At 39.1% G+C, this 16,398-nt stretch overlaps 1 protein-coding gene across 12 annotated transcripts in view; it reads right to left on the bottom strand.

Annotated features, from left to right (window-relative positions):
• The window catches only part of rerea (arginine-glutamic acid dipeptide (RE) repeats a), a 206,638-nt gene that overhangs the window by 20,943 nt on the left and 169,297 nt on the right, over window positions 1-16,398 (bottom strand). For 10 of the 12 annotated variants that reach the window (XM_088331631.1, XM_088331632.1, XM_088331633.1 and 7 more), the window contains 4 exons: window positions 11,458-11,506; window positions 7,624-7,748; window positions 6,365-6,464; window positions 4,665-4,763 (listed from right to left, as the gene is read on the bottom strand). In XM_088331631.1, the coding sequence (XP_088187757.1) occupies window positions 4,665-4,763; window positions 6,365-6,464; window positions 7,624-7,748; window positions 11,458-11,506 (373 nt within the window). Of the gene's footprint in view, window positions 1-4,664; window positions 4,764-6,364; window positions 6,465-7,623; window positions 7,749-11,457; window positions 11,507-15,604; window positions 15,856-16,398 lie in introns of those variants that run through there. The other 2 variants (XM_088331640.1, XM_088331642.1) reach the window with 2 other exon arrangements.

A 16,398-nucleotide genomic window follows, 5' to 3' on the forward strand; every position in this document is an offset into this window, starting at 1 on the left:
ATGCAGCCAAAGAAGACGATAATAAACAACTAATAAACAACGAATCTAAACCAACAAACTGAGAAAAAAAATCACACATTTCTGATCATTTTGTCTGCTTTGAGTTTAGAGTTTGCTTTTCAACGCAATGCTTGATATTGCGTTGCGTGTCTGCGTCTGTGCTAATTATGTCACCTTAACTGTATGTCCAACTGTTTAATGTACACAGCGTGTCATAGCCTTCCCCCCTCCTCCTTCACTTCAGCTTTCTTTCTCTTGCTGGCTGGCTCACCCCCTCCCACTTTACATGTCAGCTCCAGTTTAGACTCCATTTCAGCTCACTGCTCTCCAGCCCAGCTAATAAATCATCCACCAATCTGCTCCCTGAATCACTCCGCCCCTACTCCTATTGCTCCAGCCCTGCGTTGCTGGGCAACACAGCGCCAAAGAGGAGGGGGTTAGTGGAATCAGAGAACGAGTGAAAGGAGGGGTGAGGGGGTTAAGGCTGGGAGCGCCACCAAACGGCCAGCCGCTGAGCAGAAACAGCCCTCTCTGTCGGGAGTGTGTTCCAAAGCGCTGCTACTTTAGCCCTCCCTAAATTTCCCCTCTCCATCTTACAATGGAGGGAGAGGGGTGGGGAACTCAATAGGTCTTTGTTGTCTGTGCACACTTCCTGCTAAACACTTGCTGGAAGTTGCAAAACGGGTTTTGATAATGTGGCCATAAGCCTTATTCACGGGCATTGACATTGTCAGCTTGCGCATACTACTTTCTTTGTACATTTTTTTATACTTCTTCAAGTCACAGATGTTTTATCTGTAAAATCCAATGGCTTTAGAATCATTGCAATACTTTTGCCATATTAGTTTCTTAATATGAGGCTGGAACTGTTTTTTGTTATAAGGTGCTCCATTATATACATGCACATATATCACCCCTATTAACTCAAAGAATCTTAGTCATCTGCAGGTAATCTTATATTAAACAACTGACGGGAAAGGGCAGTACTCTGCCCGAGGCCTCCTGTCCCATCTAGGTGATGTTGGCAGCAGGCTCAGGTCATCTATCAGCTAAAGACACAGGCGCAGATAAGCCACGGCAGAGTGCAGCTGGCTGAAAAATATAGACCTACAGCCCCAGCACAGTCATAGCTCTCTAGGAAAGTGACAGGATGCCGCTACCATTTTTCAGGTTGCCATCGCCAGAATTGGCATTTTTAAAAATATTATGTTGTGTTTTTATGAGCAACTATGTAGAGGTCTTTCCGAATATGAATGGTATGGTGATGCAAGGGAGCCACACTGTATTAAATACACCAGATCCTAATTAGTATTGTTTCAAATTGTCAAGTTTTTTTATATAGGGCTGATTATTTAAGTTGCAATTTGGTTATGGCAAAGGCTGCAATTTGATTGATCACCGAGTGCAGAGCAGATGTGTTTCAGAATAAAAAATGATTGGTGAGATGTGTTTCTTATGACTTGAGACTGGAAGGCAACTACCATATTTAAGTTATTTTCTAACTCGGTTTCAAAATAAATAATAAAGAACATTTCAAACTTTTGACCTATATTTTGTGCAGTTTGGGCTACCATTTAGTGTTGAGTATGTGTAGGTCAGAAGGAAAAATCCGTGTGAATGCATGAGACAACCATGCCTCTCTGACATATGCCAGCCATGTAAAATGTTAGGGCGAACTTGAATTTAATTTTCATGTCGGATTTTTGAGCATGCAAATACGGACACACTACTCTGAAGTATGACAAACTAAATCCTTCCTCCATTCAAATGATTTGAAAACAGTTCAAAACTGTCATATATTAGGTTGTATGCCTTCAGATGTTGTGTTTCCTAATTCCATGAATGAAACTGAACAAAATCAAAAATATTCAATTCAAGTTAATTTATATAGTTAGACTGTTATTGATTGCAATTTGTCAACTGTCGAGACAAATGTTTGTCAAATCAAGTCATTAGCGAAATGTTAAAACTTCTGATGATGCTTAAAGAGCATTAACAAAAAAGATAAAAACATATTAGGGCCCGTTTATGAGAGCAGGTAAAATTGCCAAAATATTTTATTGTACATGCATGAAATTAAAGTAAGCATGCCACGTACAAAATACGCTTTTTTGTATTAGGGATATTAAGCCAGAACAAGGAAGTAAACAATCAAGTCAACGTCATTGATCAATCAGACCTTCAAGCTTCTTTAATGGCACAAAACTAATCTCAGCACTTCTATGCATTCTGTCACTGGTAGAAGTAACTGCATTTTTTGTCCGAAGATAACTTATTTCCAACACACGTGTGTCACTGTACAACCCCATGTTTTCTCTGCAAAAAGCTCATTTTAACGTGAAATATAGCACTTTTACGTTTTTTGTCCACATTGTCTTTATGTAAATGTAGCCTCCCTCATGTCTGTTACGTTAGCTTGTTTTGCAAACACTTCCCCCTGGCGGCAAAGAAACTCATTTCCAGTATATAATTTAAAGACAACTTTTCCTTCCAGTGTTGGCACTTGTTTAAAAGGTCAGTTGTCTTGTAACATAAATGTCAAATGAAAATTGAAACCAACCTGCAACTCTACCACATTGCCTGGTAGTATGAAGAGCGTACCAAATGTGTTTTTAGCACCACACACTTATTGTATGCCTACACAATGATGGAGGTTCTGCTTTTGATAACCTACACGCAAGCATTAACAGATATTAAAAAAAAAAAAAAACTTTCAAAAGATTCCTAAGTTAAATGAAATCCTAGATGAAAAATGGATATTTTAGAAAACTTTAACTGTGCCAGTTGCAAGCTATTTTAATTTGAGTTGCAGCAAACACTGACATTACATAAATCGAAGTCTACCCAAGTCTGAGATACATTCTCCACTGGAATAGTATTTAGATATGCATAAGTGGAGAGTATGGTATAGGGCCAGGATTATGTGTTGGCAGCTGACACCTGAGAAATGTGTAAGGGCACGACAAGTCAAAGTGGAGGAGGGGGAGTTTGACAAGGGACCTTGGAGCCAGGCCACTGCTATCATTTCAGCGGTGCCCGCTGTCACAAGTATTCACATCTCTCAAAATAAAGCCATGGTTGGAAGAAGAGCAGCAGGGATAATAAAGCTCAAGCCCGAGGTTAAAAAAAGGTGAGAGAGGGTCACAGTGGTTGATAAATAAATAAAAAGGAGCCAAGCTCGTTTCTGTGGGTTGGCCTGACATTGACACACGTCCCTTAAGGCAATGAGGCTGGAAAAGCGTAACAAGCGGATCACGAGGACCTTTTGAATATCAAACTCTCTCAGGGTGTGCAAGAGTTGACCAACTGGCGTCCACGCCACACATATGAGACACAGACAACACATCTGCTGGTGATTACAGGCTTTGTCATCGTCAAAGTTATACATATTTGTTATGTCACCCTTTCATAGCAGTTAAACGTGATGCCAACCTGCACGCATGAAAATGTAGGAGGAAATCTTAACAAGCACAAAAAAAAATGTTTTTGTGTCTGTTATTTTCTTTGAAGTTTTTAGGCAACGGATTTATCCAGGCAAAAAAAACAAAATCAAAAGACTTAACTTCAACTGCATCTGAGTCACTAGGTTCAATCTAAACTATACTTTAAACTTCAAGATTACCACGAATATCATGTGGGGAGGGGGGAGAGGAGACTTGACCAAAATTCTAGTGAATGAACTTCACGTAACAAAGGGGTGATTTATGCCCCATTCCCACTACACTGTTCTGGCCTTCCTCGCCTCGCCCGGCCTTTTTTTGAATTTCCATTATGAAAAAGCCTTAGGTACCATCTCTGTTGATGTTCTATACCCCGGAACGGTGAGTCCCTGCCGACCACTGATTGGTACTGTATGTCAGTGCACTGCTGACCACTGATTGTTCAGAGTGGTTAGTTCGTCTCCCCTCCCAGCCATTTTTAAGATAGAGACTTCACTTTCCGCAACTGTAACATTGTTGCCAACACCTTTCGCCTTGCTGCTTCCAAATTAATACGCCTTTCATGTCTCTTTACAAAAACAGCCACACACAAACTACTAAGTACTTAACAACTCCTCAGCCTGTTCTTCCATTGTCGCTAGTCTATGTGTGAGTGTGCTTCTGGTCTGCGCTGAAGATTCGCGCCAAATATGACACTGAAATGACGTCAAGACGCAGCACCGACCTATCATGGAAAAGATACCAAAGAAGAGGCCGAGCAAGGCGTGGAAGGGCAGAACCATGTAATGGAAAAGGTGTTTATGTTGTGAGATGACAAGTCTTTCTCCTCCTCTTGCCATTTTCTGTTTTCTTTCCTTGAACAATCTAATAAAAATGGAGGAGTGTATTACCAGCAATCAGTCTGTATGGTCTACAGCCTTCTACCCTAAAAGTCTATTCTGTAGGTGACAAACCACAAGCAGCTGCTCTTGTGGGTGTGAGGAGCAGGAAAATTGTTTTTCCTGAAATCTCTTGAGACTGTCAATTGCACTGCTTCAATTTGCTCCCAACAGCACCCTCAACAGGCATAAAAAAGTATTTGCAGTTTTGTTCAACAAGTCATGTAAAAAAATAACTTGCAGTAGGGATCACAACCTCAAGAGACACTGAAGCAGCCCCTCAATATTTATTTTCTATTATGGATGGTGTGCATGTGTTTGCAAATGGACAAGGCGTTTCTCATACCACTTCGTCATCTGACCAGCACTTCTCTATCAACTTTGGTACCGGCTTCTTCACAAGTCGCTGGAGAGCTTTCCCAGCATCATAACTGCTCTCGTGAAGCTGTACAGAAAAATGAAAACATGAAAAAAAAAAAATATTAGAAAGTAAATTTCCACTTTTACGAATAATAAATAGCATTTGATTCATTACCAAAAATTCAAATCATACTTTGAAAATCTAAATCCGGGCAAGGTAGTTTCATCTTATTTTGCGGACCATAATTCATAACAACAGGTTGAAGGTCAAAAGGAAACATTTATTGGACTGACTAAAACTAATAAGCAAACAAAGATGTGGAGTGAAATATAAACTGACTAAAAATATTTAGTTTCAAACATGAACTGTGCAAACATTTTAGTTTATTTACCTTTTTCCATATTCAATTTTAACAAAGATGGATACTTGCCATAAATGTGAGCCTAAATTGTTTATTTTTCTGATAACGTTTGCTGTGAAGAGGTTCTTAGCATTGATATCATAGAGCATCATTTATAAATGACAAAACTTATATGTGACATTTTCTTTTGTTCCCAATTTATTTATAGCATCCACTGAAACAGATATAAGATAGAAAACAATTTGTGTTTTATTAAAATCCTAATGAAGAAAGAGAATGGTAGTGGGAGAAGGCAGTCCCTACACTGCATTATAGGATTTGCAGTTTGTGGGTCATTGTGAAAAATGAAGACATTGTGGTGTTGAGGAATTAAATGCAGCTTTTACATACATCAGGCAACAGTAGGGCTTAAGTAAAATACTATATTGAAGACATTAGTCTATGGTTTAAAAGTTAACCATTTTTTTTTATAGTTCTGTAATTTGATTTTTGTGGTTCATAAATCTGGTCAATTAATTTGCAAGGTTAGTTAATGACACTTTGGTTGCTTATCAGGAACACACATTATGATGATCATCTATGTAGGATTTATTATGAGCAGTGGAGTATTTAAGTTAGAAGACCCGTCACATACTGTAAGTACACATGAATGACCAAATATGATTGAAGAATAAAAAGTTCAAAGATTCTTTTTCTCACTGCAGTTTACTTTATGGTACTACCCATGTCTTCTGTGAGTAATTTACAGTGAAAGTATTGCTGTTTTTTCATTGAGCTAAAACAGTCTTATTGATTAAAATGTACATTTCAAAGCCTTGATAGTGATCTTAAACTGAAGTTCAAGCAGGAAAGGAAAAGCATAGATGCCGAATGGGACGAGACAAAAGCAGTTCAAGTGCTGCTTTGAGAATGGTGTCACATTAAATCAGCTGAGATACAGACATTTCAGAGGCTATTCCTCCAAGGGAAAAAATAAGTACTACTCATTGGAATTGCAAATCCATAGAGGAAAGTTGAAAGACAATGACCACCCAGTTCTGTTAATGACCTGTTTTATAGAGTTGGAATACAAATGCCCTGTTTATGACTGCTCTCATCTCTTCCATAGGATTTTTATATCTCTGTATTTAAATGTAGTGTGACAGATAAATCTCTCTTTACATCTGTGGTACTAGGAAGCCCCTGAGGGAGATTACTACAGTAGGCTCTGCAGGCCATATCATTACCCTTCACTGATGCGATACAGTAATGAGAGGACTCCCAGAGACAACATGATGGGGTTTTTGACTCTATGAAGCCTGGTTTTAAGACTTATTGTACTTACAGTGTTGAGTGCGTTTAATGTAGTGTCATCTCGAGATGCTGCCAAACAACCGTCCTCTGTGGAACCTCCATCACACATTCCCGCAAAGGCGGCCATGCTCCTGTTGATGTGAAACAAATAATGAATATTGCGTCTTTGCACACTAGAAGCATTAAGATTTCTGAAATGGAAAAAAACCCTTTCTTTCGAGAAGAAAAAGAAGAAAACAGTAGGGTTTTCAATTGTTTACATTTGAACCTAATAAGACATGCCCCCAGCTCCTTTTGTTTGAATTCCAAATACGTTGATTTTCTGTTTACGGATTAAAGACAATTTAAACAGCGGTTTTGAAACCTGTCCTTGAAGACATTCAATCAAAATTCAAGCATTGATTGTGTTCATTAGTCAGAATTTTGATGTAAAAAGTTTCACTTTAAGCTCAAGTTAATATCAGATCTAAGCGTTCTGACTGCTACATATATTCTGGGGAAAAATTAAAAAATATAAAGACAAAGTCTATCATTTATTGCAATGGTTTTTAACATTTTTTTTTTTAATTCACAGTTTTTATTGAGTTTGCAACAAGTTTCCATACAAAAATAAAGGGGGAAAAAAAGAGTTGATCATAAAAAAAAAAACAAAAAAACAGTTTACTCAACTAGTAGTGTGGTGCAATGCAATTGGTGGTTGGGATAAAATATTACCAAAGTAATCCCATTGCTCATTAGTCACATCCAACCCATTCAATCTCCCAAGCATTATTTCACAAGCTATAGCGTCCATCAGCAGTGTTTTCCTAATGTTTATGGCTGGGATATCCAGAACCTTTCAGTGTCTCAAAATTGTCAGAGCGCAGGTCAGTAAGCAGTATATTTCAATGGTAATAAAATTGCAACAACCCATAATTATGTTTATTTTTATACCAATGTATAAAAACAGTTCATGCGACTGTTGTTGGTTGTGTTGGATCCCTTAACCACCAGGGTCGTATTTCCTGTGGTAGTGGCGCCCATCCCTCTCCAGGCCAACATATGTTTCCACCCGGTCTCAAACCGGGGACTGTTCGCGTGTCAGGCAAATGTGCTGCACTACGGAAGCACTTATTTTGAATAGAAACTATATCAAACGAATACTTAACTGATACAACAAAGTATTTAAAAAAATCAATACGTATCATAATTCACGATAAACCAATATTTGTATTATAATTTAAAAAACAATGTTAACAAAGAATAAGCAAACAACATTTGATGACTGTGATAAATGAGACTCAGACTTACCTTGCAGCTCTTAGGTACATAAGAAGGTCACAGTCATTGACCCCAGGCATCCAGACCAGCTCCTCATTTTCCGTCACGGCGTGGCCACCAGACAAGGGAAAAGGCTGCAGCTCTGGCAGCTTGGCCTAATTAGGACCGGAGGGAAAGGAGCAAGATAGGTTTTATCAAATTAGAAATAGCACATAAGGCTCAAAGAAAATAATGAACAACAAACTTGTCATTAAAATTTCATTCTTTGTGTTGAATGGTGGCGGCGGTGATGACTTATAAGAGGAATGGTGTAAGGATGCACCTTATTAAGAGTGTGCTTCTGTTCACAAAAATTGTCAGACTACATACCGTAAACTCCAATTACAAAATGCACCTGATTAAAAGTCACTTACTCAAATTTAAGAATGAAACTCAATTTTGTCATGATACAAGCCGCACCTGATTTAAAGCTGCAAGTTTAGAGAGCCATAAAAATGAACTAAGTCATGTCCATTTCTTACATTCCAATCTCAGCGTACACGTGGCGCCAACAATTTGCGGAATTTGGCGTTGAAGAATCTAGCTACAAAACATCAATAGTGCTGTGCCCCTGCATAAATGTTGCTTTTTAGCTGTGCCCAGAGTTTTCTGCATCACTTGTTTTTGGATTATGTGACCATTCAATATGGCGATTACAAAGAAAATATATTTACTACTAAGCAGAAAGAAACCGCTGATAATGGCTGCGTCACATAAAATGTGAGCCCCATTTTTCTCAGCGACAGTGCCAGGGAAACCATACCGTGAATAATAGTGCCATATTGAACTGCAAATGTGGAAGTCTTCTTTAAATTGTTTTAGGGCACGATACCGGACCAAATTGCATTTTATGTTAACCTCCTCGAAGATTAAAGGAAATTTGACACTGACATTGAGGTTTGGGTAGGAGAAGTGTAGTGTTTTTGATAGAAACTTCCACTGCTGTTTAATTTGGATGTATAAATTAAGGACTAAATCTGACAATGAATAAGTTAAAAAATTGTGAGTACGTAGTAAATATTCAATAAAGTACTGTTACAGTTTAGTTCCTGTTATGTATTGTATAAAGAATGTTGGCAAAACCTTAGACTAATGTATCCTCCAAAAGGAATTCATAAATGTTTCCAGACATCATGGCGGTGTTTTGTATTTAGAGCTTATATGTGCTGTGGAAAAGAGATGCTTGACGTTTTCCCTGGTGCCATAAAAATAAACTAAAAAAATAAGCTGCTCTGTATTTAAAGTCAAAGTGTTTAAAATGTGGCGGCATGTAGTCCGGAATTTATGGTAAATACTCACAATATACAATATAGTATTGTACTAAGGGCCCGGTCACACAGCCTTTTGCGTCTGTATCGCGGGTAAAATTTTGCGATTTTTTTTTTGCCCGTGGTTGCCCGCAGTAGAAAATGCGCAAAATTGGCCAACCCGCTGTTCATCCGTGGTATGCCCGCAAAACAGACGCCGGCGACTGTTCCGCTTCCTCATTGCATCAGTTCCACGTCCTTTCCGCGTGTGGACCACGGGTATAAAAGCTGCCGAGCCGGGCTGTAGAAATCATAACCGCTCAAGACACAGTCCCGTGAAGATCAAGATTTCAAGCTATTGCACCGAAGAAGCCAATATGTTATTATTGTAACAGTTTTTCATTTTTATTTTATTATCTTGTTATGAAATGAAAAGAAATGTCAAGAAATAAAAATGAATTAAGACGAGGTCACTACGGTGACGGGGATCCATGTTCACCCCTTGACGTCTCGAGCACAACTGACGTGTGCTCGGCAAATTGCGCTGTATGTACGCGGAGAAAGGCGTTTGACCGTCACACGCGTTACACACGCTAATTCACGTGATAACACCGCGATACAGGCGCAGAACAAACGTGCTATGACCGTGCTCCACCCGCGATTACCCGCTAAAATTTCGCGTCCTACCCGCGTGTAACCACGCCCTGTCCGCGGCCGTAGCACGTCGTTCCGCGTCTGTACCGCGTCATTACCTCGTGTGTACCACGTGTGCCGCCCGCGGTTACCCGTGGTCTAAAGTTTTGAGCAGCGCAAAACTTTTTCGCGCGGCCAACCACGTGTGAATTTCTTGCCGCGTGTAAAGCACGGCTGTATCTCGTCTGTATGGCGATCTCAAAGCGTCCAACAGCGTCTGCTTCACGGGCAGAAATTTCTGGCCGTGATTCAGCCTCGATACGCCCGTGAAAGGCTGTGTGACCGAGCCCTAAAGTCTCACCAAAACCGGTGTTTAAAACAACGAAAACAAACGTATATATTTCAAAGTTTGCGAACAGTACTAAAAAAAAAAAAGACCTCAAAAAATTCAGACGAATGTTTTTACTCATTTTGATCTGTTGTGCTCTTGGTAAAAATTAGACAATATGTCCCATATAAAAATTCTATATTGTGAGATACTAATCAAAGGTGTCCAATTTTAAAAAAGTAAATGTATCTGCAGTTTGGATTAATATAATGTTTTGAACCATTCTCCAACATTTAATTACACAAACATAATGTACCCAGGGAGGTAAAGTCCAAAATATAAATCCTATTGAACAGGAATATACTTGTGCCTGGAGTGTTACAGTATGTGAAAGTTTGTAACAACAATGTTGGTACTTGCACTGTGAACTATTTCAAGTGAGTAGTGTTTGAGATCCACTGAACGCAAGAAATTGTGTAATGGTATGATGGAGAAAGTGACAGGCAACTATGCCATAATGAGAAAATCAATAATGGTGAGCTACTGTAAAAATAAATGTACAGTATGTTACAAAAGTGAGTACACCCCTCACATTTCTGCAGAGATCTCATCATAATGTTAAATTGAACAACTCAGAAGAAACATTGCTTTGACACGATTAAAGGTAGTCTGTGTTAACATTATATAGTAGTGTAAATTTATTTTCCTCTCAATAAACTCAAAATATAGCCATTAGTAGCTGAACGCCTGGTAACAAATGTGAGTACACCCTAAAGTCAATATTTTGTGTGGCCAAAATAATTTTGCACAACCAACTTAATCCTCCTGGCCGTGGATTCCACCAGAGCCTTACAAATTGCCACTGGAATGCTCTTTCACTCCTCCATGACAACATGATTGAGCTGGGGGATATTAAAAAACTTGTGCTTCTCCACCTTCCGCTTGAGGATGCCCCAATTTTGTTCTATTGGATTTAGACCTGGAGACATGCTTGGACAGTCAATCCCCTTTACCTTTAGCCCAATTAGAAAAGCCTGGTCATCTTAGGAGTTAATTTGGTGTCATTGTCAGGCTGGAAAACTGCCCTGCGACCCAGTTTCTGCAGGAAGAGGATCATTCTCTGCTCCAGTTTTTCACAGGACACCTAGAGTTTGTGTTTCCCTTATTTAAATGCAACTCCCCAATTCCAGTTGCACTCATGCAGCCCCAAACCATGACATTCCAAACACCTAACTTGACTTTGGGCATGATATAAACATGTTTGTACTACTTACTTGGTTGCCGCCACACACGCTTCACACCAACTGAGCCAAATAGATTTTTTTTTTTTTGTCTCAACAGACCAGAGGATATCTTTCCAATAAGCCATGGCATTTGTTTAAATACTTTGTTTTATTGTGTCAAAGCGATGTTTCCTCTGTGATGTTCTATTAAACATTATAATGAAATCTCTGCAGAAATGTGAGGGATGTACTTTGTGACATACTGTATACAAAGAACACAGAGTTTATGATAAAAATAAAAACAAAACAAAAATGTATTTCTACAAAACACCCACTTTTCAAAGTAAAAATAGTAATAAGGTATATTTGACACTGAATACATGCAATGACTTACTTGATGACTGGGGCCAACCCGGATTTCCCCCTGAGTGCTGTTTAGCCGCCTGGGGACAAAAGAGAACAGAATGAAACACCATACATCCTGAACTTAGATTCCTTTTAAAGTATGCTACAAAAAAATAGATTGCAGTGCACCCAAAGAATTACTCTGTAAGTAGATTGTGTTTTATTGTGGATCCCAAAACAATTATTAAATGTGGAAACAATGAGAGAGACCCCAGCACATTTGTAGGCTTGAAATTGGGAATGCATCTATAAAACTGATTGCCCTGAAAGAAAAGGAGGGGTTGAGGGGCTACTACAAGGGCCTCTGCAATGGGTGCTGGTGCAAATGTCTGTAGCCATAGCAACTGCACCTTAATAATAGTGTTCTGAATCTCCAGCTGCAGTGGATTAAAGAAAATGACAAGCCGTTCCTTTTGAAAAGCGTTTCCCTTCTGTTGCCTTGGTAACAGCACCGATTTTCATAGACCTATGAGCAAGGAAGCCCAGAAAGTGTCAGCGTGATTTGCAACGAGGACCTTGCAGTCCATCATTGGCAGCTCGAAACTCAAGAACGCCTGCTAGTCTCTTTAAAGATCTGCAACCTTCAGATCCAGAATACGGATTTTTAGTCCTCTCAACAGGCACATTGTGCCTCACAGGAAGACACAAAACTTCAAAGACAGTTTTATCATACCAAAATGACTCTATAGTGTTAACTATCATGTTCACAGAGGTGAGCCACAGACTTTCTTAACTTCACTGTGTGGTTAACTCTAACAAGCAAAATCACAAAAAAATGAACAGCAACTCAAGTTAATGCTGAGAACGGGAGGTAGCTGAAAATATGACAATTAAAAATGACTCAATTTGACGACTGACGTGATCGGTTTCATTCCAAGTGCAGATGATGAGAAAGAACACAGAGAGGAAATTAAATATAGAAGGAATTAGGAGCGGAAGTATTGCATTTTTGCCAGAACAAAGCACTGGATACGCACTATTACTAAGTATTTTTGTAACAAGAGAAAACCAAATCAGGAGAACAAAGCAGTAACTTAAAATTAGCTGAATCAAATAACAAAAGTAACAAGCAGTGGACGCTAACATAAGATCTGACAAACCCACAAAAGCCAAATGTAGTACAGTTTACGATTGATTAAAAAAAAAGTATTTAAAGTGTGAAGTTTTTTTTTTTTAAAGAAATTAATTAATTGGTTGTTTTTTCCAGGAAAAAATCATTTTATTATGACTATATGGTGCTTAATATTAAATATACATTACATTTGCCAAAATGTGATAATACTACACAACAAAGCTGTATCTGGGGGAACAGGTACACCCCAAAGAATACCTTGGGAGCTTGTCGAACAGGTGTTGAGAGGAGCTCACTACTGATGGACCAGTGCAATTTTCTGGAAATTTTGATTTCTAATTGGCATGAGAGATTTACATTATCAAAGTCTTTGAATGCATGATCAATTCTTCCAAAATTGTTTTATAAATTAGCATAGAATTTATATATTTAAATCACTTAGTGCCCTTATACAAAATATATGTTTTAGTGGTTGACAACCTATTTCAACCCTGCTTCCAATAACTAAAACCTGGTAATAATTGAATTACAACATAGTAATAACATGACAATTTGCCATTATAAAAATGCTTATTTAACTAGTAGCTCTTTGCGATAATCTGGAATAAAAAAAGATCTCAGCTTCAAAGAGGTTGGTGGACCCTGCTCCCAAGAACCTGTATCACTTACTGTTATAACTTACCAAAACCAGCCTATACCACAAAATATTATTTTAAAAGTACGTATTTTCATGTTAATTCATAAAGACTTAAAAAAATCAATTATTTCATTTTTGGAAAAATGCCCTCACATTAATATAAACGTAGCACTGCTACCCTGACATGCACATATTTTAGTCTCTCAGCTGAGAGGCATTATTTTCAAAGAATTACAATTACCCGAATACTTGGCAAGATGCTTTGGAATCTTAGTATGTAAATAATGAAAATCAACACAGAGTTTTTCAGGAGAGTGGTCAGGCTTGTAATCAGATTGAAACAAAAAAAAATTTTGAATTAATTGTACAATATTTAAGGTTGTGTATTTGTTTTAAATTGGGTAATAGTTTTCATGAATGTGTAAGTCGTAAAACAATTTTCTCATGGGAAAAACAAAAAAAATAAGAAAAAAATACCAATCTAAAATGATCAAAAAATGTATAAAATATGGGAAAATGTATAAGTTGATAGGTATGTATTGATAAGGTTTATTATCGTTTAAAATGAGGAATTGCAATCATTAATAAGGGGAGCAATTGGCTGACGTTGAGAGTAAAGGTCAAACGATTACTGGTACAGATATTTGGGAATTTAAGGGATTTTGGTATCGGCAAATATTTAGCCGATCATTAAGCACAACACTTAGCAACAGTCAGGCAGAACTTTTGTCTTCATCTCCTGCCTTCTGTCTTGGATACTACTCATCTTGCACAGTTTCATTGGATAAGTGATTGAAGGCGGAGCCACTGAAGCAGGAAGCCCACCCCACACTGTTGGCAGTCGCAGACTGGAGCGAGAGTTAGCGCTGTCGCTAATATTTTTTATATTCGTGAATATCAATACCCCTGACTGAAATGTATAGGTAATGTCCTCTCCGCGACGCACACACGGTTGCAGACAAAACCGGTGTCTGACTCCCCTTTACGTGAACGCGAACTTGGATTTAATCATATTTTCCTGCGAAAGTCAGGAACAAAGGAGGACACCCAATGTGTACAACTAGGTTTTACATAGCATATTTATAGTGTGCTCTAGTAGCTTTATTGTAAAGCAAGTTTATTGTATGTAGTTGTTCTCTGAACACTGTAACCAGAAAACCATTTGAATGAGACCCTGGTTATATTGTTGTTATATTCCCTGTGTAAAAAAAATGTTTCAATTGTATTTAAAATCTGACTACTGCTTGCTAAGGGAGACACACTTCAAACATATTGTGCTGCATGGTTTTGGGACACTAAGGAATACCATACTTTTTTGTCATGTTGAGTTGAAATTCATATTTATTTACAGTAAAAAGTTTCAGAGCGCTAATAAAGTTCTATCTGAAATTACAAGAATTATTCTTTGTGTCTTTTTGCATCATTAAAAACACTTTCACTGCAATTTTTGAGCTTTAAGAGCAAATGAATATCGGCTGCAACCATCAACCACTTCTCAATACTAATAATCGGCATCGGCCCTAAAACCCCCATATCGGTCGATCCTTAATTGACAGGTATGCATTGTTTATGAAGGATTTACAATGTACAAGACTGTCTTTTTATGGGTTGCATTGTTTAGACCAGGGATCTCCAAATAGGTGTAAGGACAGCTGAGGTGCCCATGATTTATTCTGAAAATAGCATACCATTACTAGGTAATAATGGTTTGCTAGTAAAATATTTTTTTTTGTGGTTGACTGAGTCTATGTAATCTACTTCCAATTATTAACCAGGTAAAAACAAAGTAACAATATGGTAATGGCAAGATACGTTATTTTAGGAAAGCATATCAGAAGGGGGTGCTCTTTGAGCTAATTAGCAACAAAAAGTAGCTCTCAGCTTGAAAAGGGTTGGAGACCCTTGGTTTAGACCATCTAATTCATGGTTCAATGCAATTTCCTCCCAAGGATAGCATACATGACAAAAAAAACGTTTTATGTGTAAACTTTGGACGCGCAACAAGCCCAGCAGATCCAAACATGACCAACTGCGTGTACTCTCAATCAGCCGCAGCAACGCCCCCTTTATCAATTTCAACCAATAGCGACTCGGGTAAGTGGCACACTGACATAATTACCGGCACAGTAAAAACACAGAGTAGCAAAATCAGCGCTTTTCGAATGATTTTGACAGACGCCACGCGTCGCCCTGTCAAGCTTTTGTGTGGAGACTACCTAGGCGCCATGTCACCCAATCGTAAACAGGGGATGCAAAATGGAGCCTCCGCCGCATGTAATATCGTCACGTAAATGCCGGGATGCATGCATATAGAAAAGTAACTGACTTTCTGCAGGAAAAATTCGCCGGGATTGCGGGCAAAATGACAGCCGAGCAAACAAACAATATATATAATAGGGACGAAGCTCGAGGAATGTGCACACCTACCTCCGCGGGCTGAACAAATCGTCCATATCGGACATGGAGCTCTCTTTTGCGGGTGACACAGCGTGCAAGCAACACTCCCCTCCCCAGCTTGCACCTTTATGTGCGCGGCCGCTCGTAATGGTTTGTGCCGTGACCTGAGCAGCCTGCGAGGGAGCGAGCGAGCGCACGCACAGCGCCGCCGAGCTCGGCTCGCTGTTTACGGGGGACGCCACTGAGCATGTGCCGCGACCCCGCAGCGGTGGCCGGCCAACCAGAGGCGCAGACGCACGTGCGCAACAGACGGAAATCGGTGCCCCTCTCCACCCACACGACCCACCCCCGCTGTGGATGCGCCATCATAAACATGGCTGCAATTTGCTTTACTCATGGCAATTCAGGCTCTGTGTAGAGCGTCGGCTCTTTCGGCTTAAAGAGTCAGTTATTTTCATTCATCCATTTTCGGCACCATTTATCCTCACTAGAGTCGCGGGGTTGCTGGAGCCCATGCCAGACGTCTTCAGGTAACGGGCAGGGGACACTTCAGACTATCAAATTTATTTTCAAAGTACTTTTCAACTCATAAACTGACACCCAAAGCACTGCATAAAAACATTCAGTGTACATTAAGACAAATACAATCCCATCCTTTTCTCCACCGGACGACCCGGAACACATAATACACAGACACACATAAAAATTAAAATAAAATAAAAACAAAATAAATAATAATAGCAAGGCACAGACAAACCACATGAGGAACTGGACCTGATGGAGGATCATCCACACTAATAGGAATGGCAGTACATGGCTATAGG

Source organism: Urocampus carinirostris, chromosome 3, assembly GCF_059441175.1.
Source record: "Urocampus carinirostris isolate Australia breed hairy pipefish chromosome 3, RoL_Ucar_1.0, whole genome shotgun sequence".
Lineage (NCBI taxonomy): Eukaryota > Metazoa > Chordata > Actinopteri > Syngnathiformes > Syngnathidae > Urocampus > Urocampus carinirostris.